Genomic DNA, 27861 nt, shown 5'->3' with positions numbered 1-27861 from the left:
TTCCATGAATTTGTTAGTCTTTATTCAATTTTTAAAGCTGACTCTTCCATTCAGAAGCTGGAGAGAATCTTTCCATTAGTTTGTGTCTCTGGTTAATTCTGGATAAAAAGATTTTTCAGAATCTGACATTAATTTAATTTTTCATTTATATTCTGTTATTCAAAGTTTACATAACCTTTTCAAAGTAGTACCTTACAATGTATGGAACTTAAAACTCTAACTTAACAATACCTTTTCAATAATGTAAAAATATTCTACGTATGTTTAACCCATCAAGAATGTTAGGCAGCTATTTTGAAGGAAAACTATTTTATGCATGTTTCAGTATAAAAAACAGAACTGTAAATGGTTTAGTATCAATGTGTCTGTTAAACTGAATGCCACCAAGTGTTCAATTTCCGCAACTACAGTATAATACTGCACTTAAAAACAGAAAAGCTATTCAAACATACATGACAGCTTTAAACAACAGGAAATTTAAGAAGCTGCTTATTTTTTACATTTATTTTTTTCTCCCATTGTGGCAACTTTACATCTTTGAATGAATGAGTGCTTAATTATCAAAACTATTATAAAAATAGCAGCATTCTACTAAAACATGAAAAGCAGACCCATGCATCAGAAGTTTGAATGAAGATTTCTGCCTCCCTTTTATATTATCAAAATCTTTTCAAGTTAACTTCAAGGCAAGGGGTATACAGAAAGACACTGCATAGTATGATTGGACACTAATCTGAACTGGGTATTTAATCAAAATCCATGATAATTACAGGATAAACAAATTTATTTCAAAATACAGGTTTAACTGGAAATGTAGTGATGAAAGCATAAAAGGCAAGAATGCAGGCTTTTACAGCAGATATTACTCTGTCTCACTTCCATCCAGATGTAAGAGCTCTAATTTGTGAAAAGACAAAATTGTTGTGGCATTTTATTTAGCCTTTAAGATAATCCAGCATTATCTGTTTCTAAAGAAATATAAATACTTTAAAACAAACATTGAAAATAAATTCTCGTTTGATGTAACAAGTTACACTCATTACTGACGTTTCAGTCTTCTTAAAAGAAAGGGATTTTACCCAAAATATCGATGTAGAATAATCCTTGGAGGAAAAAAGTTGGAATGTAAACCTCTTAATTCAAATTAGATCTGTAAGGGGGGAAAAAAAGACAGCACATTGAGAAAAATTAAAATGTTGACTATGTGAGCAAACAATTTGATGTTTAAGATGTATTTTAACAACTTATCCTAGAGAACAAAAGATTCACAACTCATATCACAGCGGATCTCTCCCCTTCCACCTTCCTTTGCCATTTTTTGTTAATGAGTATATAATCACTTGCCCCTTCCCTCTCAACTCATCTACTCTGGGGAAGTTAATTATCAATGTCAAATCTCAATGAGTAAACAGTAAAATGCAAACAAGGAGGACTATGATTTTCCTGAAGAAACTAAAAGAAAAATCTGAACAGTAAGGTAAAGTTCCAAATCAAAATACAAATAAGAAGTTATTGACAAAAAGAACTGGTTTCTGTTGAAATACTACTACTACTACTACTACCACCACTAAGTGCTTCAGCATACAAATCATGTAACTTTCTCACACAATAACTGTGGATTTGAGCTTGTATTACTCACCAATTCTGCAACTGGATTAAAAAAAATTGCAAGTATGCTAACACTTCATAGTATTTCTTCATACTGTTTTAGTCTATCCTCTTATCCTTTGGGTAGAAATCCTGTCCTCTGCTTGTTGCACCTTATTTACTGTATTATGACCATCTTATGCCACTATATACATGATTAATCAACAGTCTAAGACTATATTTTAGACTATATTTTTCCCCATTTAAAATCCCATGTTTATAAGATATGGCACACAGTTTTCAGAATTTGCCTGAGTTAGAGACGGGGATTTTGTGTCATTGCTCATTTTGATGGGCACTTGTCTTATCTAGAGCAACCCAGGGTCTGCTGACTGGATCTAAGATGTCCAAATTTGAAATTTCAGGTGGTTCTCAACCTTTAATTTTTTCATTTGTGAACCCTATACTAAAGCTCTGAAATTAACACATCAATTTGATTAATCAGTAGTGACTGCTGATGTTGACTATATTCCATCAACCACAATGGGATAATTTGTTACTAGCTCCTATGAACTGTGTTTAGGATCAAACTTTGCCAGGTATGACATTCTATTTTTGAAAATTGGAAGCAAAATTCACTGAATAATATCCTACAAATCACTGGTTTAAGAGCATGCAGGTATGCAAAAAGGGCCATAATGTCAAAGGACAGGATTTTTGACCAATATCAATTACTTAAGTCACTGACCAGCCTTTGAGAAATAATACCTAGCCTGGTGAAAGACTTCAAAGCTTTAATAAGCTATGCTACCTAAAATAAGTAGTAAACAAAACAGTATCATCTACAGTGGGCACTTCAAATATAAGATGAGTAATATTTTTATTACTCACATCATCAATGTCCTCATCATCATCTCCAATGTCATCAAACTGGATTTCATCATCATCACCAGGACCAAACGTGTCGGTTTCATTGATTTTAGCTAGAGAGAGAGATTTTTAAAAGTTAATGCATACATTAAAAACTGAAAATTCATTGTGACCTATTGACCACATTCATGACCAACTCCCAAACTGATCTTGAAAGATTCTTACCATGTTCTGGAAGTTCCCCATATGCCTTCAGACTTCTGGCTTCATCTGCATTGTATTTTAGAATGACATCAGCCTTGTTATCCTAAGAAAAAGAACACTTCACTGTATTAGTCAGCAATGTAGAAAGGTTTCTGCTTCCTAAAATGACAAACTAGCAATGTGCTTGTTAGTTGGAGTCTAGTTAACTATTCCATTTGACACTACAAATGAAAGAGATAAACCATACTAACCATACTGTACTCTAAAACATAGTTGGAGATACCTAAATATTTTCCTACTATACAGATTATTACAAATTTCCCTCTATGAAACCTAATTTTTGTTAAGCATTCTAAACTCGTCTTTTTCAAGGCACATCTATTACATCTGTCATACATTACAGACATACAGTTTACAAAAGCTAAGCTCTTTAAAAATCTGATATACAGTAAAACTCCATTGGTCCGGCATCCAATGCTCCAGCACTCCTGATGGTCTGGCACCATCGGGAACCCGGAAGTGCTCCGGGCAGCCGGACAACTGGAGCTGCTCTGTGCCCGGCTTCAGCCGCTACTGAAGCTGATCAGCAGCTGAATCGGGGAAGCCGGGGGCAGAGCAGCTGGGGTGCTGCCAGGTTGGTCCTGTGGCGCTACCCCTCGGAGCAGCGGGACCAACCTGGCAGCACCCCAGCTGCTCTTGGGGACGCCTGGGGCAGAGCAGCTGGAGCGCTGCCGGGTTGGTTCCACAGCGCCAAGGGGCAGTGATACCGGACCAACCCGGCAGCACCCCAGCTGCTCTGCCGCCGGCGTCCCGGATTCAGCCGCTGCTGAAACTGACCAGCAGCGGCTGAATTGGGGACGCCGGCGGCAGAGCCGTACTATCGGAAGAGGGGGCTATGAGAGGTCTGGAGTGGAATTCCCCCCCCCCCCATAACTTCCCTTTCCAATAGTCCAGCATATTAGGTAATCCGGCACCCCCTCGGTCCTAAAGGTGCCGGATTATCGGAAGTTTACTGTATATTGAGTTCAATCAGTGGCAACTGTAACTACTATACTAGAGCAGACATTTTAAAAAAAGCTTACTTAGTCTCTCGATTCTGTGACAGATTAAAAGAGGATTCTTCAAACAACAAAGGGCTCAAATAATAAAATGGAGTGAAATGGCTGATATGACAGACATGGCAATTTTCTGCCATATTCTTGACAAACCTTACTGAACTAAATTTAAGTACCTTTGGAGTCCATAGTATTAAATGAAAAGGTTATACATTATCATAAACCCTAACGTGTTCTGAAATTCAAACATTTATACTGAACAATGGGTGAGACAAGAATGGACTTTTGGTCAACGTCAAGTGCTTTGTCTACTGAGTTTCATTCCCAGAATCTGAAAAGTAAAACCCCAAAATATGCAAAGGAAAGATTATCCACGTGTACGCTTGTTTTGAGTTAAACCTACTATAAATTTCCTCTGGGGCCTGTGTAGGAAGTCTGACTTACTGGAAAAAACACATTGTAGTTAGGCAACTATGCAGCATGGAGAGCAAGGGCCAGCAGCCAGAAGCCTAACAGTGGGAGCATTTGCTGGACCACAAAAGGGGAAAATGCAAGCGCAGTTAGTCTGAGTGTTCCCCTCTCTGCACGTGGAGCACGTGGGCAGGGGCCGCTGGCTCCTGGCTGGCAGTTGGCAGCTTCATGCAGGATCAGAGGCAGCAGCTGGGGGCTGGGGAAAAGGGAGAGGGAAGTTTGCCGACTCCTAATCCGTGAGCTTCTGGCAGCCCCATGGGGCTGGAGAAGCCCTCTGCCTGCAGCAGGCAACTCCCAGTTACACTATCACCCATTAAGGGTGATGCTTACCGGGTAACCGTTCACATCCCTAACTGTGAGGGCTGGCATCCTACCATACTAGACTACAGGAGCACTTTGCTGCATTTGGCAGGGAAACGCACAGGAGCAGCTCACCCAGCAGCAATTTCTAAGAGGCATTTTCCATGAACATGTGTTCTAAAGGGGCAAAGCAATCTGGATGAAAAGCTGTCCATTTACTCATGACTGGATTTGCCTTGCATAACAAAAATCAAAATCAAATATGAAACATATTTAACACGATACAATTCAACACTTAAGTGCCACTGAAATAGAAATTATTTGTTCAGTACTCCTTAGCAGATTTTTAGGGCTATTTAAGCCATGTTCTGCACCAGTGTTTCTCAATTTTATTTGGCCAAGGAACCCTTTTCAGAAATTTCAAGGAACCCCTAGACTTGTCAAGCAAAAAAAAAAAAAAAAAAAAAAGGTGGGGGGGGGGGGCAGGGGAGGAAAGAGGGACCCACCAATTCATGAAAATCACATTCTTTCCCCAAGACCCCCCCATCTCCCTTCTGTGAGGCCTCATCCGCTCTGTTCCCCTCCTCTCCATCACTTGCTATCCCCAGCCCTTATACCTGTCTCAACCTAGTGAGAGTGAGGTGTGGAGTGGGAATGAGGGATTTGGGTGTGGGAAGGGGTGAGAAGTACAAGCTCTGGGAGGGAATTTGGACGCAGTAGAAGGGGCTGTTGACTCAGGGAGGGGGCTCTAGACTGGGGAGTGTTGGGTTCAGGTGGAAGGTTGGGGTGCTAAGCAAGCCAGGACTTGTGGATGTGAGGGTGCAGAAGTTTGGGCTGGATATGAGAGGGACTCAGGGCAAGAAGGTTGTGAGTATGATGGGCTCAGGACACAGATTTGTGATGTGTGGATGGTGGAGGAAGGTTGTGGCAGAAGACTGAGGATGTGGGGATGCAGGAGTTTGGGGATGTAAGAGGCTCAGGACGGGGGTTCCAGTGTATGATAGGCTCAGATTTGGGGTCAGGTGGTGCAGGAGTGTTATGATGCTGCGGTGAAATGGGGGTTTGGTCCCAATTGGGGGCTTGTTGGCCAGGCTTCATTTTTAAATAAAATATGTCAAACTCAAAAGGTTTTAGCATTGTCTTTATATATGAGAGGGGTGAGGAACCTGTTTTGAGTCAAAGGTCACTGACCCACAGAAAAGTCAACTGGGGCCACACAAGTGAGACGCAAAAAAACAAAAAAAAAGCTCCTCCAAAACCCCCTAAGCCTCACTAATGTGGTCCCAAATGTGCTGGTGGGGTAGGAGACAGAGTGCTAGTGGGTGCTGGGGCTGGGGAGAGGGTGCTGCTGGGTGGAAGGATGCTGGTTCAGGTGGAAGAGTGCTGGGGCAAGGTGCTGGGACAGGCAGGTGGCAGGGTGTTGGGGTCAGGGACATGGTCCTGCTGGGCACTAGGGTGACTGGCAGGGTGCTGGGACAAGGAACAGGGTGCTGCTGGGTGCTAGCGTGGATGGCAGGGTGCTGGGGCCTAGGCCAGGGCAGTGCTGAGTCCTGGGGTGTGAGGTAAGGTGCTGGGGCCAGGGCGGTGCTAGGGTGGATGGCAAGGCTGCCAAGGAGCGGGATAGGGATGGGGTGCAGGATCTGGGAGGGAGCTGGGGGGCGGAAGGGGACAAGGTCTGGGTGGTAGGTAGGGTGCAGAAGCAGGCTGGATGTAGGGTGTCTGGCTACGAGGGAGGGTGCGAGGAGGGGACTTGGGTAGGAGTTGGACCTCCCTGATCTGGCACCCTCTAGACCTGACTGGTCCCAGATGAGGAATTTTTGGACCAGGGGAGGTCATTTCAGGACTCCTGGTTCCCCGCCCTTCCCCACTAGGCTTCTTTGCACCTCTATCCCCTGCAACAGAACTAAGCTGCCCACTCCTGCTGGTTCCCTGCACTTTCCCCAAAACCATCCCTCACAATCCAAGGGAGTGCAGCACCAGTTCCCTGCAGCCCCTCACAGCCCAGCTGAGCTACCTGTCTGTTCTGTATGCCCTCCCCCATCCACCTCAGCCCAGCACTGGTTCCCTGCATGCCTCCCCCACAACACAGCTGAGCCCCATTTCCCTGCACCTCCTCCAAGCTCCACAAAACTGCTGAGCCAAGAGCTGATACCCTGTCCCTCCCTCCCCTGGAGTCCAGTCCCGGTTCCCGGCACCTCCCTCCTCCTGCAGTCAAACTGAGCTCTGACACACACCCACACACACACACACACCCACCCACCCCACAGCCCAGCCCAGCCCCCTAGACCTCCCCACTCTGCAACCCAGCTGAGCTCAATTTCCCTGCACCTTCCTCCAAACCACGTAGACATGCTGAGCTAGTGCTGAGTCCCTGCCCCTGCCTTCCTCCCTCCCCTTGGCTGTGTCTACACTGGCACGATTTTGCGCCAAAGTAGCCGGTTTTGCGCAAAAATTTGCTGCCTGTCTACACTGGTCATGTGTTCTTGCGCAAGTACACTAATGTTCTCATTTATGAAATCAGGGCTTCTTCCGCAAGAACTACAATGCTCCCACTCAGGAATAAGCCCTTTTGAGCAACTATTCTTGCGCAAGAGGCCAGTGTAGACAGGCAACATGAATTTCTTGAGCAAGAAAGCCCAATGGCTAAAATGGCCATCGACACTTTCTTGGGCAAGAGTGTCCACACTGACATAGATGCTCTTGTGCAAAAGCACAGCTCGCACATGGAAGAGTGGATGTGTTCTTGCACAAGAACACTTGTGCAAGATGTTCTTGTACAAGAAACAACCAGTGTAGACATAGCCTAAGAGTTTCCTCACATGAGCAAAATGAATTGTGTTGTGCACCAGTATTGAGTTCATGTGGCTTGTTTGGATGTGCCACCCAAGTAATTAATAAATATTTTTAAACCTCTATCTTTTCCTCCCCTCCTGCCCTTTTCCTCATTGTCTGCGCTTGGCCCCCTGGCATTTGTCTCTCCTCCACCCCTCTACCTTTTCCCTCTGCTGCCATGTCAGCTCCCCTGGTGCCTGCTGCCCCCCCACTCCTCACCCTCCTCTGCTGTCCTGACTCCTGCTCTTCTCACTGTCCTCAGCCCTCCTGCAACCTGCCCCCCTTCACCAGCTCTTCTCTCCTCCCTGTGCCCACTTCTCCAGTAGCCCCACTCTGATCATGTGAGCTACCCCTCCTCATCCCCTCTTCTAATACCTCCCTCTAAAAACCTGCCCTGCATCTCTCCTCTGGTGGTGGTCCCTCCACTGCCCTTCTGCTTCACCCCCAGAATCCCCTGGCATCTGCACCTTCTCTTACTCCTGGCACCCTCCTGGTGTCTCGCCCTTCCCTCACTTCCCCTGCCCCCTTTGCTCCATTTTTCCCTGGTGCCCACCCCTCACCACTCTCTGCCCCCATTCCCCTCATGCCCCTGTGCCCTCTCACTTGACTTGCTCCATCCCAGCCTTCCTCATGCCCACCCCTTCTTTCAAGCCTTCTCCCAGCACCTAAACTCATCCCTGTAGCCCCCAATGCCCTTACCTTCTCCCCTCCCAGCATCACCCTGTCCCCCTCCCACTGTCACCTCCCATCCTGCCCTTTTCCTCATCGTCTGCGCTTGGCCCCCTGCCATTTCTCTCTCCTCCACCCAGTCCCTTTGGTGCCTTTCCCTTCCCCTCCACACAAGCACCTTCCTCTCCCAGCCCTTCTCCTTTCCCTCTGCACAAGCCCCTTCTCTTCCCTTCCCTCCCTCTCCTGTACCTTCTGCCTTCCACTTTGTGGGGCCGGAGTCTGTGCTCTGTCCCCGGACTCCGAACCCGCAACTCAGCCATGTGGCACATCACAGCGCCCAGCAAGTTTAAAATCCCATGCCGTGACGTTATGTCACGTCCGGGCGTGTCTCCACCTACTGGTTTGAGCGTGCTGCGCAGGGCAGCAGCAGCCAGCAAGGGAGAGCTCAGGGAAGGTTGTGCACGGCAGGGACGGGACGGGGGAGAGACGCTCTGGGGCCGGGGTGGGAGGACGCGCGCGGGGGGGAGGGGGTTGGGACCCGCTCCAGCTCCAAATGTTGCTAGAGCATGGGCACCACAAGCCCACACAACTCACCACCTATGCCTCTGCTGGCTAGCCATCTCTCTCTCTCTCTTTTTCAGAGAGAGCAGGGGAGCGCCGACTCCTTGCGGAATCCCTCGTTTTGGTCCACGGAACCCTGGGGTTCCACGGAGCACCAATTGGGAAACACTGCTCTGTACTATAACAGTATATAAATCAAGAATATTTACCTGGTAGTCTCTTAAGCCCACCAATATAATATCAGATGTGTTTATCCAAACCTGAAAGTCAGAAACAAGGAACATTTGTTAAAAAAACCTGCAAATCCACAGCAATTGACAGCAATAAATTTAAACTCTACCTGGTGGATCTACTAATAGGGAAGTCTGTATCCATTTTACTGACCACGTTCCACAAAAAATAAAACTTTATAGTAAAGTGGATGAGAAAAAAAGACAAGCAGAAAAGAAAACCCAAAAAATCTAAACTGGACAGTGATTTACTAAAAGTTGGATTATTTTATTTATTAAAGATATAATATATGAATGGGCCTTTTTCAAAGATAATATGAATTCACATTAAAGAAAATGAAAATTAAAAATATGCTCAACTATTCACTGTGCATTCCAGTGGTTTAGGAGGTCTGCAATAAAAGAAGAGAGTCATTTCTTATACTTTGATTTAAAAAAAAAAAAAAAAAAAAAACTTTGAGGCAAGGGACCATCCATTAAACATTTGTACGGTGCCTAACCTGATAAGAGATACCTGACTGAAGCCCCTAAGCCTGTGGTCCCCAATACGATACCCATGGGTGCCATGGCGTCTGCTGGGACATTTGTGTGTGCCCGCACCGGTGTTTTAAAACAGTGGTCTCCAAAGTGGGAAGGAGGGAGCGCATGCTGCCATGGAACAGCTAAGAGGGGAGACGCTGGTTTGCAAGACATCAGAGGGAGCACACGTGCAGCGTGTTCTAACGCCCGCACAACAGCTGAGAGGGGAGACACCTGGCATGCCATGACGTGATGGCCCGGGATTTTAATTTTAAAACCACGCGGCCCAGCTCTAGGCCCGGGTCACGGAAGCAACTGGGGCCAGGCCCAATCACAGACTCAAACTGGAAAGCACAAGGTGGGGGTGTGGGAAAAATAGGGGAAAGGGGTGGGAGAGGAAGGGGCTTGTGCTGAGGGGAGGGGGCCAGGTCAGGAGAAGAACGGGGAAGGCACCAAGGGACAAATGCCAGGGGGCCAAGTGCACACAATAAGGAAAAGGGCAGGAGGGGAAGTGTCAGTGGGAAGGGGGACAGGGTACTGCTGGGAGAGGAGAGGGTAAGGGCATTGGGGGCTAGAGAGGGGAGGGGAGGCGCTGGGAGAAGGCTTGAAAGAAAGGGTGGGCATGAGGAAGACAGCGATGAAGCAAATCATGTGAGAGGGCACAGGGGCATGAGGGGAAAAGGGGCAAAGGAGGCAGGGGCAGTGAGGGAAAGGGGAGGCACCAAGAGGGTGCAGGGGTAAGGGAAGGTGCGGGTGCCAGGAGATTCTGGGGGTGAAGTAGAAGGGCAGACACCTGCAGGGGAGGGACCAGCATCAGAGGAGAGAGGCAGGGCAGGTGTGTAGAGGGAGGTGTTAGGAGAGGGGATGAGGAGGGGTGGCTCACATGATCAGAGTAGGGCTACTGGAGGAGTGGGCACAGCGGGGAGGAGAAGGGCTGGTGGAGAGGGGCAGGTCTCAGGAAGGCTGAGGGCAGTGAGAAGGGCAGAAGTCAGGACAGCAGAGGAGGGTGAGAGGCTGGGGGGCAGCAGGCACCAGGGGAGCTGATGGAGCAAGGGGAGGAGACATGGCAGCAGATGGTGGGGATGAGGAGTGTGAGATGTAAAGGTGCCATGATTATTTTTTGGGGGGCAGGGTGCTTTTTTTGCTTAACATTTGGACATCTGCCCCCTTTTTATTAATGCAGGATTTTGTTTAAAAATTAATTACAATATAATTAAAATAAAAATTATCCAACTAAATTAAGTTTCTATCAAATTTACCCAATTCACATTTAATATGAAAACAGCCTTCAATTTGCGCAGTTGATGCCTTTTTTCTATTTTTTCTCCAAAGGGGGGCAAATACAAAATAAGCCTTGAAAAATTGTTGGCGCCCACCACATTCTTCTGAAAACATGAATGTGCTATTGGCCACAAAAATTTTGAGGACCACTGCCCTAAGCACTACCGCAATACAAATAATGCAATAACTAATACAAATACAATATTGCATTAATTAAACTTAAATTCCTGAACATTTATTGGAATACTAAATACTTGCTGATATCCTGTAATGTCTGGTGCGAATGGGAGGCTTTTCCTGTCATAGTAGTGTGAGAACCCTCAGTAAGAAAGGTGCGACTCATCACTTAGATAGGAATACAGACTACACAGAGATCAGATGCACAGATTCCTAAGATCTACTACAGAGGCCGATATTAGATGCAGACATGTCTGTGTTAAGACTTCAGTCTCTTTGCTTAAATTGATTTTTCCCAAACAGCATACATCATTGAAAAAAACCCGGAAACTTAATTTTGTGTGTTTTTAATCTAGGTACGTGTTAAGACAATTGAGTCAACTGATCACATGTCCTGTCTGTTAGCATAATTTTTTTGGGGAGGGTTCCTTTTGCTGTACTTACACTTGCCTCTGCAAGCTTGGCTGGCAATGAGGGGAATTTTAAGTTACCATTCCCCTAAAGTGCATAACTGATTGGAAAACTGTTCCTAAAGAGTAACTAGGAGGCTTTGCTTGCTACACTCGCCAACCCCCCCCTCTCTAGCCACTTTCGCTTCGCTGAGACAGCCTGTTGATGCTGATGATGTCATTCTGTTGTCTGGCAGGAATGTTCTTTCACCCGAACGGAAAAACTCTGTCAACATTACACTATACTTTCTGCAGGAGACAAGGAGTCACCCCCCACAGTGGAGGAGACCAAGCCTTGCACCACCAAGGTTGAGCAGTCTCCTGCCACCACTGCGAGGAAGAAACGTAGGGTAGTGGTGGTTGGAGACTCTCTTCTGAGGGGAACTGAGGTGCCCATCTGTTGCCCTGACAGTTCATCTCGAGAGGTATGCTGTCTGCCAGGGGCCCGTATCCGAGATGTTACAGAGGCATTGTCGAGGATTATCCAGCCCTCTGAATACAACCCCATGCTACTCATCCATGTGGGCACAAATGATACTGCCAGGTGTGACACTGAGCGGATCAGGCGTGACTACAGGGCTTTGGGAGTACAGGTGAGGGAGTTTGGGGCGCAGGTGGTATTCTCTTCGATCCTTCCTGTCAAAGATAGAGGCCCGGGCAGAGAAAGGTGCATCCTGGAGGTGAATGCCTGGCTGCGAGGATGGTGTCGCCAGGAAGGCTTCGGCTTCCTTGACCACGGGCTGCTCTTCCAGGAAGGACTGCTTGGCAGAGCTGGAGTTCACCTTTCCAGGAGCGGGAAGGCCTTGTTTGGACACAGACTGGCTAACCTTGTGAGGAGGGCTTTAAACTAGGTTCGACGGGGACAGGTGAGCAAAGCCCACAGGTAAGTGCTGAATGTGCGGGACTGGGAGATGGGTTGGAAATGGGGGAGGGGGGGGGAACTACGGCCTATAATGGCAAGGAGAAAGGAGGGTCAGGGCACAACAGGGAGGCAAGATCAAATCAGTATCTTAGATGCCTATATACAAATGCAAGAAGTATGGGTAATAAGCAGGAAGAACTGGAATTGCTAACCAATAAATACAACTATGATATCATTGGTATTACAGAAACCTGGTGGGATGGGACGCATGATTGGAATGTTGGTATGGAAGGGTACAGCTTGCTCAGGAAGGACAGACAGGGAAAAAAGGGAGGAGGGGTTGCCTTGTATATTAAAAATGTACACACTTGGACTGAAGTGGAAATGAACGTAGGAGATAGCTGTGTAGAGAATATCTGGGTTAAGCTAAAAGGGGTAAAAAATGAGGGTGATGTCATGCTAGGAGTCTACTACAGGCCACCTAGCCAGGTGGAAGAGGTGGATGTGGCCTTTTTTAAACAATTAACAAAACTATCCAAAGCCCAAGATTTGGTGGTGATGGGGGACTTCAACTATCCAGACATATGGGGTGTGTCTAGACTACAGGGTTTTGTCGACAAAAGTGGACTTTTGTCGACAAAACTATACCTGCATCCACACTGCCTTTGAGTTATGTCAACATAATGTAGATAAAACTCAGCAGTTTTGTCGACGTATGTAAACCTCATTCTACGAGGAATAACGCCTTTTGTTGACAGAGTTCTGTCGATAGAAGGCATTATTGCATCTACACTGTCCTTTGCGTCCACACTGTTATGTCGACAAAGTGGCTTGCTTTGTCAACAGACCTGGATGTAGTCTAGACGCTCTTTGTCGACAGAAGCTTTGTCGACAGTATCTGTCGACAAAACCCTGTAGTCTAGACATACCCATGTTGGGAAACTAACACAGCGGGGCACAGGCTATCCAATAAGTTTCTGGACTGCATTGGAGACAACTTTCTGTTTCAGAAGGTTGAAAAAGCTACCAGAGGAGAAGCTGTTCTGGATTTGATTTTAACAAATAGGGAGGAACTAGTTGAGAACTTGAAAGTGGAAGACAGTATGGGGGACAGTGATCATGAAGTAAATAGAGTTCATGATCTTAAGGAAAGGTAGAAGGGAGACCAGCACAATTGAGGTAATGGATTTCAGGAAGGCAGATTTTGATGAGCTCAGAGAACTTGTAGGTAAGGTCCTATGGGAAGCAAGACTGAAGGGAAAAAACTGAGGAGAGTTGGAAGTATTTCAAAGGGAAGTTAAGGGCCCAAAAGCAAACAATTCCGCTCTGTAGGAAAGATAGAAAATATGGCAAAAGACCAGCTTGGCTTAACAAGGGGATCTTGCATCATCTCAAACTAAAAAAGGAGTCATATAAAAAATGGAAACTAGGACAAATAACAAAGGCAATATAGGCAAGCAACATGGGAATGCAGGGGCAAGATTAGAAAGGCAAAGGCACAAAATGAGATCAAACTAGCTACAGGCATAAAGGGAAACAAGAAGACCCTTTATAAATACATTAAAAGCAAGAGGAAGACCAAGGACAGGGTAGGCCCACTGCTCAGTGAGGAGGGAGAAGCAGTAACAGGAAACTTGGAAATGGCAGAGATGCTCAATGACTTCTTTGTTTCAGTCTTCACTGAGAAGTCTTGAGGTGTGCCTAACGCGTAGTGAATACAAGCAGAGAGAGGGTAAGTTTAGAAGACAGGATACACAAAGAACAAGTTAAAAATCACTTAGGAAAGTTAGATGTCAGCAAGTCACCAGGTCCTGATGAAATGCATCCCAGGATACTCAAGGAGCTGATAGAGGAGGTATCTGAGCCTTTAGCTATGATCTTTGAAAAATCATGGAAGACAGGGGAGATACCAGAAGACTGGAAAAGGGCAAATATTTTGCCCATCTATAAAAAGGGGAATAAGAACAACCCAGGAAACTACAGACCGGTCAGTTTGACGTCTGTCCCAGGGAAGCTAATGGAGCAGGTAATTAAGGAAATCATATGCAAACACTTGCAAGGTAATAAAGTGATAGGGAATAGCCAGCATGGGTTTGTGAAGAACAAGTCATGCCAAACTAATCTGATAGCTTTCTTTGATAGGATAACGAGCCTTGTGGATAAGGGAGAAGTGGTGGATGTCATATACCTAGACTTTAGTAAGGGATTTGATACGGTCTCACATGATATTCTTATTGATAAACTAGGCAAATATAACTTAGATAGGGCCACGATAAGGTGGGTGCATAATTGGCTGGATAACCGTAGTCAGAGAGTTGTTAAAGGTGCTAAATCCTGCTGGAAAGGGATAACAAGTGGAGTTCCGCAAGGGTCTGTTTTGGGACCTGTACTGTTCAATATCGTCATCAATGATGTAGATATTGGGATAGAGAGTACGCTTATTAAGTTTGCAGATGATACCAAACTGGGTGGGGTTGCAACTTCTTTGGAGGATAGGGACATAATTCAAAATGACTGTAGCAAGTTAGAGAAATGGTCAGAGGTAAACAGGATGAAGTTTAATAAAGAGAAATGCAAAGTGCTCCACTTAGGAAGGAACAATCAGTTCCATACATACAAGATAGGAAGCGACTGTCTAGGAAAGAGCATGGCTGAAAGGGATCTAGGGGTCATAGTGGACAACAAGTTGAATATGAGTCAACGGTGTGATGCTGTTGCAAAAAAAAGCAAATATGATTCTAGGTTGTATCAACAGGTGTGTTGTAAGCAAAACTCATGAAGTCATTCTGCCGCTGTACTCTGCACTAGTTAGGCCTCAGCTGGAGTACTGTGTCCAGTTCTGGGCGCCACATTTCAAGAAAGATGTGGAGAAATTGGAAAGGGTACAGAGAAGAGCTACAAGAATGATTAAAGGTCTAGAGAACATGACCTATGAAGCCAGGCTTCATGAACTGGGCTTGTTTAGTTTGGAAAAAAGAAGATTAAGGGGGGACATGATAGCGGTTTTCAAATATCTAAAAGGGTGTCACAAGGAGGAAGGAGAAAATTTGTTCTTCTTGGTTTCTGAGGACAGGACAAGGAGTAATGGGCTTAAAGTGCAGCAGGGGAGGTTTAGATTGGACATTAGGAAAAAATTCCTAACTGTCAGGTTGGTCAAATATTGAAATAAATTGCCAAGGGAGGTGGTGGAATCTCCCTCTCTGGAGATATTTAAGAACAGGTTAGATAGACATCTGTCAGGGATGGTGTAGACGGAGCTTGGTCCGGCCTTGAGGGTGGGGGGGCTGGACTCGAGGACCTCTCGAGGTCCCTTCCAGTCCTATGATTCTATGATACATATCTAGAGAGAGAGAGACAGATAGAGATTTTTCTTGCCAGGCGACAGAATGACATCACCACATCATCAGCATCAACAGGCTCTCTCAGCAAAGTGAAAGCGGCCGGAGAGGGGAATAGGCAACAGAGAGAGATTTCTCCCAGAGATGCTGGGATGCAAGGGCAAATATTGCAAGGGGAGGAGACGGCACCTGGCTCAATTCAGGATGGCCTGTTATAGAGAGCACTGAGTGGAGTGTGCAGCGCCCACTGGAGGGGGAGCCAAGGGAGCTTGGAGAGCTGCAGAGGAGGGGAACACCTGGCCCAGTCACAGGCCAGGCTGTCAGTTCATCCTAGTACAGTGGTTCTCAAAGTGCGGGCCGTGTACTGCTAGTGGTCTGCAGCCACCTCCTAGGTGGTCCGCGGCTTGATCTCACTCCTCTCCCTCCCCCACCCAGCGGGGAACCCGCAAAGCCGCAAGGCTTTGAACACTAACTAAGGCTTCTGGCTGGGAGGGTGCAGAGGAGAAGAGAGAGTTAAGAAAGATTTGAACTTCCCCACCAGAGCCAGCTCTCCATTCAAGTCTGCCCCCAGTGACCCTAAGAGCTGCAGAGAGATGGGGGGGAGGGGATATGTAGTGTGGAGGCTGGGGGGGTGAAGACAGTGCTGGATCCTAGGAAACAATAGGGTGGGGGAGACAATGGTGGAGCTGGGTTGGGGGGCAACGAGTGAGCTGGGGAAAGAGGAAGCAATGAGGTGGGATGGTGGGGGTCAGGGGTGAGGAGGCAATGGGGGAATAGAGGACTGGTGTGTGATGGGTCAGACTCAGAGTTTGTAGGATCTTGGGGCACATGGTAAAAGTGTGACCCCTCCCCACAGGCAAGGCTGTACAAGGAGCAGACCCCAGGGACTGCACCACAGCTCGAGCCATGCCAGGAAGCAGGGCAGACAGACAGACAGGGCACAATCTCTGGATGGATGCAAGGGGAGGAGCGAGGCCTGGCCTGCCCTCAGGAAGTATAAGGATTCCCAGGTCAGTCCATTGTTTTAAAATCACCCCCCTGCTCTAACTAGACACACTCCCCCTCAGCTGAGGACAGGACACAGACTCCTTCAGCATCACATCAGGGAACTGACATCAGCACCAATTAACAGTTCTCCCTGAAACTCACTGAACAACTGTGCAGTGCTGCTTTTACACAGCTCCACCCCAGACATGGCTGCGTCTCAGCACTGAGCTGAGGATCCCTACCTAAACAACTCTCCTACCCCACCCCAAAGCCAGCTGCATCTCTGCACCAGGTGTGAGATACCTGTATACCTAGCTCTAGTGTCAATGCTGCACAGTCACTGGCTGCCTCACAGCCTGTGACGCGCCCAAGAGTCCTGCTGTGGGGGGACGCTGGGAGCCAATATCTGTTGCAGGACAAATGAATTGGACAGTCATGGGAGTGGTGAACCCAGGAGCTACTCGCTGGCCAGGAAGGAGCTGAACTCCCTCCCCCTCTGGAAGAACAGCAATGCTGTGATGCGCTATTCGAGGCTTTCCACAGTGCAACTGGGTGTGAAGCCAGATAAGCACCCCCCCCCCGTGTCAGACCCTTGTACCCCACTGCCCCTCACTCACTCTCCTCCCTCTGCCAAGACCCCACACCCCCAGCTTGCTCTTGCGCCCTCCCTCTTGGCCAGACACCCTCCTCCCCAGCCACTCCTGCACCCTCCCTTACTCCTGCACCCTCTCCTCTGGCCAGACACCTATCCCCACCCTGCTCCTGCATCCACACTTGTTCCTGCATCCTCTCTTCTGGACACACACTGCACTGTCCCTTGATCTTGCTTCCTTCCCTTGGCCAGACACCCTATTCCCAGCCTGCTTCTGCACCCTACCTCCCACCCAGACCTCAATTCCTCCTGCACCCCACCACCCATCCAGATCCTGCATTCCTTCCCTATCCCACTCGCTGGCAGCCCTTTCTGCACACTGAGCCCCTCATTTTTGTACCCACCCCAGAGCCTAAGGGGGTCCACAACATCCACTAACTCTAGAACCCCAGAAAAGTTAAATCTGGCCTATGGGAAGCCCTGAACCTCAATCCTCCCTATTTCTTCCCCTCACCCGCTAATAGAAAGGGTTTATTTTCTGAAAGATCCCGTCTAGACTGGCGCTTTTCTCCGGCAAAGCCCCGAGCCGGAAAAAAGTGGCAGCCATGTTTATACCAATGAAGTGGGGGATATTTAAATCCCCCGCTTCATTTGCAATTCCGACTTGTCTCATCTGCATCCCTTTTCCAGAAAAGGGGTGCAGTGTAGACACAGCCTATCTGTGTAAGACAGAAATTGTATGTTGGCATATTACCCAGCTTCCTCTAAGAACTAAAACTGGGAGAGAGGGAGGTTTAATTACTGCAGACCTAGAACAGAAAAAATGCAGAAAAGTACCTCCCATTGGGTGACCTGAATATACTGATTCAAAACAGGTTCAAGGATCTCAGGAGCCAAAGAATAGTGATAGAAATGTAGCCGTGTTAATCTGGTGTTTTGTTTCAGGAACCAAAGAATGAGCCTTTAGTATTGAAGGCCAGCCTGAACTGGCTGAGGAGCCCTTGTTTTGGATCTTACAATTGATGTCTGATTGTAACCAAAGGGGCAAATCCTGCTGAAAGAGTATGAAGGACTTTGACACTTATCAGGTTTACCAAATGGAAAGAATGTTCTTTTAGGAGACAACCAATGGGACAGAGGTGCAGTTAACCCCTAAACTGGGGGCTATTATTCCAGGAAACAAAATACAGGACTAAGAGCTACATAGTCCCGTATATTGTTTCAGCTACACCAGACTAACACGGCTACATTTCTATCATTATTATTCCATATTATCAGGAAGCACAGTGTGCTACAATAGCTACTGGGGTCAAATGGGACATCAAATTGCAGGGGAGTGTCCACTGTAGGGCTGCAAATTCACTTGAAGTGTAAGCTCAAGTGTAAGAAGTATGTAAAAGGTAATAAGATGTTAAAATTATGCATAACAAAATACAACGTGAAAAGGTATGAAAGGGAGACAGAATAACTGAATTAGTCTAAACAAAAAGACTAAGCTGATACAATTCAAGGACTGCATTGAAATCATGCTAGTTAAAAACAGGAGATATGACACCAGAGGAAAATGAGCCAAAATTGGTATGTCAAGTATTAAGCCTAGTTGGTGTGGGTGGGGGGGGAGAAATCACAGGATTGATAATTATATTCATTGCTCTCTTTTTGGGCCTTAAACAAAACTGGGGAAAGCAAGGGGAAGGGGGGGAAAAAAAAAGAGCAGACACAAAGAATACCGTATTTTCCGGCGCATAGGGCGACTGGGCGTATAAGACGCCCCCCTAATTTTTTAATGAAAAGATAGGGTTTCGTCTTATACCCCAGCGCCCCTCCGCCTCCTTTGCTCCCGGTGTCCCTGGTCTGCTGGAGACGGTCCCCAGCAGACCAGAGGCACCGGGAGCAAAGCCGCAGAGGGGCTCGGGCGGGGGAGCAGCCCAGGCGTGCCTGGGCTGCCCCCCCGCCGGCTTCCCCCAGGCTTTGCAAAGTCGCTACTACCTCCTGACCCAGCTCTGAGACCCCTCCTACACCCAAACACCTACTGCTGCTGGAGAGGGGAGGCGAGTGGCCCAACACTGCCGCAGCAGTGATTGGTGTGACTGGCCCAAAGGCTGCCAAGCTGCTCAGGAGGTCCTTAAGCCAGCTGCTGCGGAAATTACAAAGGCCCTGGAAACTCATGGAATCTGTGACCAACTCACAGTCCTAACACATTCGTTTGTAGCAAGGCAATTCCAGACTCTACACTTTGTTTCAAGGACTCCTGTCCAACCTTCTGCAGTATAAGAGAATTGTATAGCTGTGAAATAACCTACCTAAATCTATTCTAACCCTACTGTGTTACATACCTATACTAGTTTTCCAAACATTTTCCCTATGCACATGGATTTGACAGCACCTTGATAATTAAAAACAAGCTTTTTGGAGGGTTGGAATCCTAGAACTTAACTAAGCAATCTCATACATCCACTAAAACTACTACTGGCTCTAATGTGACACCACATTATTACGGAGGGGCAGTACCACTAGTAAGATTACAGGGCCACTTCCATTTTAACATAGGCAGAACACAGTCAAGAGAAGTCTTTTTATGTTAAAGTATCATTTTAAAATTTTTAACGTAGTTTGTGCGCTGCCTCATTTTTCTATAGCAGTTGGGAGCCTGAAGGGCTCATCTGATGATTCTTAAATGGTACTGCAACTAATTTCCCCATTAGCATCTGACACTTTCTTTGGATCTCTTTCACAAAAACAACAGCACTTTGAGGGTGTGAAAATGATGCATGCACATTTTTGATTTTGTACATTAGAAAAATGTGGGTAGAAAATTGAGGGTTTCTACATTTATTTTTCATGATAAAACCTAAAATAATATTTTGACTGACGACAACACCCTGACTCCCCATTAGGCGATGTGAACAATATACCAGTTATTAGGAAAAGGTATGTCTATTATAGGTGCTTTTCCTGAAATTCAACAATTCCTTTGACCACACTGACTTTGATGAGAGGAGTAACTACTTGCTGTTCTTTGATCACACTCAGTTCCACTGCTCAGGAAAGTAGTAAAGAGCATGACTATTACTTTAATGCTTCTGCTCACTTTATCTTCCCTCTATCAATTAAAGCTATTTTCCTTGACAATATTTCTCAAGTAAAATCTGAGTATGCATGTTATGGAATTATCAATTTAACCAGAAATTTTGCTTTTTAGGCAAGGTTTCCAGAATTCAAATGGAGCACCTACAGAATATAAACAAAAAGCAATGTGCATAACATACATTTTCAGAAAACTGACAATCCTTGCAGTCAAAATTATGCCTGAATTTGCCACAGAATATCACCTTGAGCTCCGTTATTCTAATGCCAGGCTACTTGCAAAACAATCAGGTGTGCAACAGAGCCTTTGTTCTGTTGCGCATATAATTTCTAGGAGATTATAGGAACCCTCACATTTCCTGCAATATGAATCACTAATTTTACTCCCGTGAGGTACATCAATTTGTGAGACTATCCAACAAAGCATGAAGATTTTAGAATTGTTAAACAGTAAGCTAGCCTCAATCTTAATTACTGTCATGCTATCTACCAGGTTATCGTGACCCAGTAACCTTAAACTCAATCCAAAATTCAGAGTTTATAACAGAGGTTTTTATAAAACCCAAGTCCAATTGAAGTATTTCTATAAAATAAAAAACTGACTTTTTTTTTTTTTTTAAACACAAGCCAGAACCTCCCTGGAACACCTACAGTCCCTAAGAACCTTAAAGTCAGTGTGACTACGGGCAAGATTTATTGCCCGAGTCAAGAGAAGTGCAAGTAGCTAACAAACAGAAAAAACTAAATGTGAGTTTTAAAATATGTTCAATTTTAGTAATTTAAAGTTGCTAATACCATAATTAGGGATTTTTTAGAAGTGTCCCCTTTATTTCAGAGTGTGCAATGTCAATTTACAGAAGATTATATATCTAGCACAACAGGATTCATTTATTTTCCACATAAGTTAGACTTACTTTTTTTCTTAGCTTCCCTCTGATATGACATAACCTCTTCACACCATCAAAACACAGTGCCTCCAATCTTCCATTGCCTAACATCTTAATAACCTGAGCATATTCTGGAAGAGAGAAGCCAAAATGTTGCTGAATTATGTAATAATAATTTTAAACAGCCATCAGGAAGTTTTACAAAAAGTATGTATTTATTTTACAGTTTCACCAAGAAACCCTCGTCATGAACCAGGATCCCACTGTGTGAGACACTGTAGAAACAGAACAAAAGACTGCCCTTCCCTGCAGGAGCATACTCTGGAGGCTCTGTGAGGAGAAGGTGCAATATGTTATTCCTACCGAGGTAAGTGACTAGTCGACTACCTGAAAAGCAAATGCTTATCAGGTAGTCGAGCAGGAACTTGACTAGTCGCATACATCCCCTTGCTACCTCTATCAGAGAGGTGCAACAGGGGGTTGGAGGGTGGTCGGGGGAGAGCAGGACTTGGTGCTGAGGGGAGCCGGCTTAAAAACCAGTTCCCTACAGCACTGTCACTGAGTGGGGGTAGGGGTTGGGGACAGGGGAGGCAACAGGGAAATGGCGTGATCAGGATTGAAACAATCCCTCTCACTCTGGTCCCGACTGCTGTTTCTCTCCCTTTGAAATGTACAAGAGCCGCCTGCAGGCCAAGGGAAGGTATGAAGTTGTAGCAATCGGTAGCATTGTCCGAGAAACTGAGGTTGTACTCAAGTAGCGAAGGACATTCTTGCCTGCACCTTCCCATGAGATCTTTCAGCAGACAGAGGTGCTGGGAACTTTGCATTTCTCAGTTAAAGGCTAATAAGCGTGAAAGAAGTGAGCTTTTCATTGTGATTTAGGGATACCATCCTTGTAAGAGCAATAGGACTCCTAAAGGTAGGAGTCAGAACACCCCAGAAGAAGGGAGAAAATAACGCTGTGCTCTCCTATCCCCAAATGGTCTGCTTGTTTTTTGTCATCTGTCTTGAGAAGTGGAGTGGGCTGGTGATTGATTCACCTATTGTTGCCATGTGTCAACTGAGCGCACTTGCTCTGGAAGTCAAGGATAATAAATGCAAGCACTTATATATCATTTCAACATATTCCGGAGAAAAATAAACCATACATAAATCTAAGAGGGGTGAAGTGTAAAATATATTATGTAGTCACTTTAAATACAAACAGTAACAAAGACTTAACATCCTAGATTTTGGCTTCAGCCCAATTATCCCTTATATAAAAGCCTGTGAAGTATGGCTGCTACTATACTTGACTGAATGTATGTAATGACAATTACAATTCAAAAATCTTACCTTGTCCATCCTCCTTGAACACCAATTCTCTCTTCTCAGATTCATTCTCATTCTTACCTCGTCGTCTATTTTTACCTCCCTTACCTAAATTGAAAAAATAAATAAATTACCACACGCAATTTATAAACCTATATAAAAGCACGTGTTGGAATGATGAAATATCAATATTTGTTAGACCTGTGTACCTAATTTCACTATTGAAGATTTAAAGCACTATATCTAGGCCTGTGCTAAAGCTGATCATCATTGTGCTGTGACAATCACTATTTCAAGTATTTTTTCAAAAGGATGAAGAGGCTGGCTAATATCAAAACTGTGAAAGACAAATGGTAATGTTTATGTTCCTAATAAATACGATACGAGGAAAAAAATTATTTCTTTGGACTCTTAGAAGTCCAGCATCAGCTGCAGGAACAACTTAAAACGAGTTCGGCAATAATTTTATCATCTTTTCATTTCTATTCAATCCCTTCCTAATTCTGGGGCTAAGATACAAGAAAAATATCCCACATGGGACAGAGACAGAAGAAATTAATGTGCATATAAACTCCTCGGTCCCACACCACAAAAGAAAAATGCAGGAGAAACTGAATCATATCTCTTGAGTACCGTCCCTCAATCTCAGAGCAATGATAAATAAAACAAGATACCATTAGCATATTAAGGTCTGGAGTGCTCAGTGTTTCTTTGGATCAAATTCAGCAATATTTATTACCAAATAATCCCATATTTGTTCTTATTTTGCCTTTGTCAAACCAGGGATTAATTAAAAGATTATACAGCACTATTATTTAAACACATTTTGAAACGCAGGTAACAGCCGTCTTCAAAAGAGTATTTACTGCCATCAACTCTGAACCTGTGATTCATTGCATTTTGGTGGATCTCAGAGAAGTAACCATGAGAGTCTGTATCTGTGCCAACTCCAATGGCACCATAAAGACCTACAGATTTATATGGGCACATACCTTCGTGGGCAAAACCCCACCTTGTCCGATGAAGCGGGATTTTGCTCACAAAAGCTTTGACCAAATAAATCTGTTAGTCTCTGCAGAGCCACAGGACTCCTCATTATTTTGATTGACCTTCCTTAATCAGTCTTCATGACTGTTCAGGAAACAGACTACAAAGGGACACTGTGATGAATCTCCAGTTTCAGCTGTGGCACTGCTGCTACTGGTCAACACATTGTTGCCTGGATAGGAGAAGCATCTATAGGCACCCTTCACCCCAAATCAGTAAATGATATCATTATGCAAATACACAAGACAGGAAATGTACCTTACTACCAACAAAACAATGAAAGTGACTATAAACTAGATAAAGTTCAACAGATTAAATTTAAAAATTAAAGAAAAATAATTTTAGGCAATTTCCTTGGAGCATCAGTAGGTGCAAATATCTAGCTGGAAAGTAGTTTTCAAATCGAGTTGTTCCTTTTAAACAGCAACGTTTCAGCAACAGGATTAGCCTTTCTTGTTGAAAACTCAGCAAGAGCAGCTGACAGTTTTGTAAACCCTGCCACAAAAAAGTTGCTGCTTCCTTTCTCTCCTCTTTTTTTGTCAGCATGAGGGGAAAGAGACCGTGAAGAGCCACATGTGAACATCCCCCGTTAGGGTTGCTAAAATATAGGCACATCGGCCAGTGCCCCAGTACAGATGTGTACAGTACAGATAATAACCAACAGCGCTGCCGGGGCCTGGACATAGCACAGGCCGTGGAGTTGGAGTCTGCCACAGGGCGGAAAGACACCAAACTTGCCCCCGGAGTTTGCTTCTCTATACACCCCCCCCCCTTACCCCTGCACTACTCAGACTGCTCCCTACCCCCGCGCGCCCGCCCGCCCGCCGCGGTCACCTGCCGCAAAGGCCGCGCACGTCTGGGCCCCGGCCTGAGAGGAGCCCACCGAGAGGGACCCGGGCGCTGGCAGCGCGGAGCCGAGACCCCAGGCCCGGCCCGGTTCCTTCGCGCCCGGCAGAGGGAGGCGGGGGCGGCAGCGACGCGGGGCTGCCCCGGGCAGCGTCACTCACACGGGGCGACGCTGGAGCCCGGCAGCAAGGCCAGGCCGCCCCGCCCGCGCCCGCCCCGCCCGGGTCCCCCACGCGAGCCGGCGAGGGGAGGCCGCGCCTAGAGCCGGAGCAGCGCTGCCCCGCAGCCCGCCCGGCGCGGACCGACCCCCGGGCACAGGCCGCTCGGGCCCAGGCCCGGCCTGAGGGGCTGCCCGCGCGGCCTCACCTTTATTCTTGGGCATGGCGCCGGCCGCTCCTCAGTGCGGGCGGGGGGGGAGGGGGAGTCCTACGCGCTGCTCCGGGCGGGCTGACGGGGCCTGCGGGCGGCGCGCGGGCACCGAGTCTCGTGGAGGCCGTTGAGATTGGAGAGTCGCGCGACAGGCAGCGACCGCAACAGGCGACGAGACAAGACGAGGCTGCGGCTATTTGCGGCGTGCGTTCCGGCTCGCGCTCCAGCGCCCCCTGGCTGCCGGCGGCTGCCACCATTCATGACTCACTGCTCAAAGCCCCGCCCCGCTCCCAAATGCGCATGCGTTAGGTAGGAATTGGGGGAGGGGCGGGACGGTGGTGGTGCTTGCGCGTGTCATAGCCCCGTTCCCCGCGCGCTGCGCAGTGTCCTGTCTGCAGCCAGGGCGCTGTGGGTTTTGCTGTGCAAGTGCCCATATTTGTCGACTTTCCTAATGTCCCATTTTAATGTGGGGATCTGCCCCGCTTTAAAAACGGGACCAGTTTGGGGGTGGGAAGCTGGAAAACGAAAGACCAGTGAATGGCTCAAACCCCAGAAAGCAAACACAAGCAATCTGCCAAAAACGGTGTTACCATTTCATGCTTTTTAGTGGGAGAAACCTTGCTTAGGATAACCATAGTTCCAGTTCCCCAAAAGAGGACACTGTAGGGCAGTATCTCTTAAAAGACCAAGGAACATCAAACAATCATTTTTTAAAAATGAGGAACACCAAGGATTTCTTTTGGGGGGGAGGGAAGTTGGGGGAAAGTTATTAAGCACCCCCCCCAAAAAAAAAGTTCCCTGCCATTTTAAACTCTGTTGTTCTCCACTGCACACCTCCGACTGCCTCACACAGCACACCCGTGCGCCATAGAACACAGTTTAAGAAACACTGCTCTTGGGGGAGCAGGATAGGCAAAAGGGAAGCTGGATAAGTATGTGCAGAGCTGGCCCATCCTCTGGCGGTTTGGGGCAGCCACCCCATTCCCCATGCTTTGGGACAGTGGTCTCCAACCTTTTTAACCACAAGATTGCTTTTCCAATTTAAGTGCTATGTAAGCTCTACCTGAAACCTGAATACCCTTGCCCCACCTCCTTCCTGCTCTTTCTTAAAGGCCCTGCCCCTGCTGCACCCCTTTTCCAGGGCCTTACCTGCTCACTCTATCCCCCTGCCTTACTCACTTTCACCAGGCTGGGCTGACGGATTGGGGTGCAGGCAGAGGCAGATGGCGATTTTGCGGGGCCCAGGGCAGCACAAGTTCATGGGGCCCCACCTTTGACACGGCGCATGCGCGGGGCTTCTTGAAGCGCGGGGCCTGGGGCGGCCGCCCCACTCACCCTGCCCTATATCCGCCCCTGGGTGCAGGCTCTGGTCTTGGGCCAAGGAATCTGGAGTGTGGAAAGGGCTCCGTGCTTAGCTCAGGGTAGGGGATTGGGATCCAGGAGGTGTTTCAGGATGCAAGCTCTGGGAAGGAGTTTAAGTGCAGGGGGATTCATGTCTGGGGCAGGGGATTGGGTGTTCAGGATGTAAGAGGAGGTTCAGGGCTGGGGCAGAGGTTCAGGATGCAGTCTCTGGCTGAGCACCATTTAACTGAGATGGCTTCCAGGTGATGGAGCAGTGGGGTTAAGGCAGGCTTACTCCTGAAATCAGCTCACGTGTACATCAGAGACTCCATGGCTCCACGTGCTGCCCCTCATCTATAGGCACTGAACTCACAGCTTCTACTGGCCATGGTTCCCCGCTATTGATCAATGGGAGCTGCAGGAGTGGTGTCTGCAGGCAAGCACAGCATGCGGAGACCCCCTGCTCTGCCTCTCTCTCAGGGGCTGCAGGGACATGCAAGCCATGTCCAGAAGCACCAGTTATCATAAGGATAATTACCAGGACGCGTTAGTTCGGACTAAAGCCCTTAGTCTGAACTAACGTTACTCCTAATTTTTTCAGGAGTAACGTTAGTTCGGACTAAGGGCTTTAGTCCGAACTAACGCGACCCGGCGTGCACTTCCAGGTTTGAATCAGCTGTGATTCGAACTAGCGCTCCAGCGAGATCATGTAAATAAAGCGCGGGATATTTAAATCCCTGCTTCATTAACTACTTCGGTCGTCTCCATTTGCATCCCTAGTCTGAACTAGGGATGCAGTGTAGACGTACCCTCAGGGAGGATGTGGCCCGCTTCTAGCAGCTGATGTAGAGATGTGAATACCAAGGCTACGTCTACACTCCTAGTTTTCTTGTCAAAAATATGCTAATGAGGGACTCATTTGCATGAGTCACAATCTCATTTGCATACTTTCTGCCGATCCGTTTTTGCACTAGGGTTTTTGTGCAAAAACAACCAGCGTGCTTTCTTGGGGTATAAGGATCTTGCGGAAAAAGGGGTGTTTGTGCAAAAAGAGAACATCCACACTGCTTGTTTTTGCCCAAAAACCCTAGAGCAAAAACAGATCGGTAGAAAATATGCAAATGAGATTGTGTTTTATGCAAATTAGCCCCTCATTAGCTTATTTTTTGCTGAGAAAACTCATGGTGTAGACGTAGCCCAAGAGAGGAGAAACTGCTTTTGTAGGTGGCTAGCCATTCACAGTCTTTATTTAATCCTAAATTGACAGTGTCAAATTTGCAAAAGTATTGTAGTTCTGCAGTTTCTCTTTGAAGTCTGTTTTTGAAGTTTTTTGTTGTTGCAGAATGGCTACTTTTAAATCTCTTTGTCCAGAAAGATTGAAGTGTTGTCCTACAGGTTTATGTGTGTTACTATTCCTGATATCTGATTTGTGTCTGTTTACTCTTTTACGTAGGGACTGTCCAGTTTGGCCAATGTATATGATAGAGGGGCATTGCTGGCACCTGATGGCATCTATTACATTGGTAGATGTGCAGGTGAAAGAGCCTGTGATGGTGTGGCTGATGTGGTTAGATCCTGTGATGGTGTTGCTGGTGTAGATATATGGGCAGAGTTGGCACTGAGGTTTGTTGCAGAAATTGGTTCCTGAGTTAGAGTTACTGTGGTGTAGTGTAAAGTTGTTGAGAATTTGCTTCAGGTTGGTGGGCTGTCTGTAGGCGAGGACTGGCCTGCTTCCCAAGGTCAGTGAGATTGAGGGATCATTGTCCAGGATGGGTTGTAGATCACTGATGATGCGTTAGAGAGGTTTTAACTGGGGACTATATATGATGGCCAGTGGTGTTCTGTTATTTTCTTTGTTGGGCCTGTCTTGTAGCAAGGGGCTTCTGGGTACACATCTGTCTCTGTCAATCTGTTTCCTCACTTCCTCGGGTGGGTATTGTAGTTTTAAGAATGTTTGGTGAATATCTTGTAGATGTTCATCTCTGTCTG

General features: G+C 46.6%; 1 protein-coding gene across 1 annotated transcript; it reads right to left on the bottom strand.

The window, feature by feature from the left end:
• EIF1AX (eukaryotic translation initiation factor 1A X-linked) lies at positions 1-24758 on the bottom strand. Its single transcript, XM_075913392.1, has 7 exons — positions 24529-24758; positions 22294-22377; positions 20986-21089; positions 8759-8809; positions 2683-2764; positions 2479-2570; positions 1-1150 (listed from the first exon to the last, which is right to left on the bottom strand). The coding sequence occupies exons 1-7, from the start codon at positions 24542-24544 to the stop codon at positions 1145-1147; spliced, it is 435 nt and encodes a 144-aa protein (XP_075769507.1). The 5' UTR covers positions 24545-24758; the 3' UTR covers positions 1-1144.
• Between the last annotated feature and the right edge of the window lie 3103 nt (positions 24759-27861).

This window comes from Pelodiscus sinensis, chromosome 1 (assembly GCF_049634645.1).
Source record: "Pelodiscus sinensis isolate JC-2024 chromosome 1, ASM4963464v1, whole genome shotgun sequence".
Classification (NCBI taxonomy): Eukaryota; Metazoa; Chordata; order Testudines; family Trionychidae; genus Pelodiscus; species Pelodiscus sinensis.
This window is presented reverse-complemented; position numbering and strand designations above follow the sequence as displayed.

What these genes read in the sequence shown, in the direction of transcription:
- EIF1AX (XM_075913392.1), bottom strand. An exon ending in GAGGGAAGCTAAGAAAAAAA is followed by an intron (nt 8,810 to 20,985) that starts GTAAGTCTAACT and finishes TCTGACTTTCAG; the next exon opens with GTTTGGATAAACACATCTGA. An exon ending in TGGGCTTAAGAGACTACCAG is followed by an intron (nt 2,765 to 8,758) that starts GTAAATATTCTT and finishes TCTTTTTCTTAG; the next exon opens with GATAACAAGGCTGATGTCAT.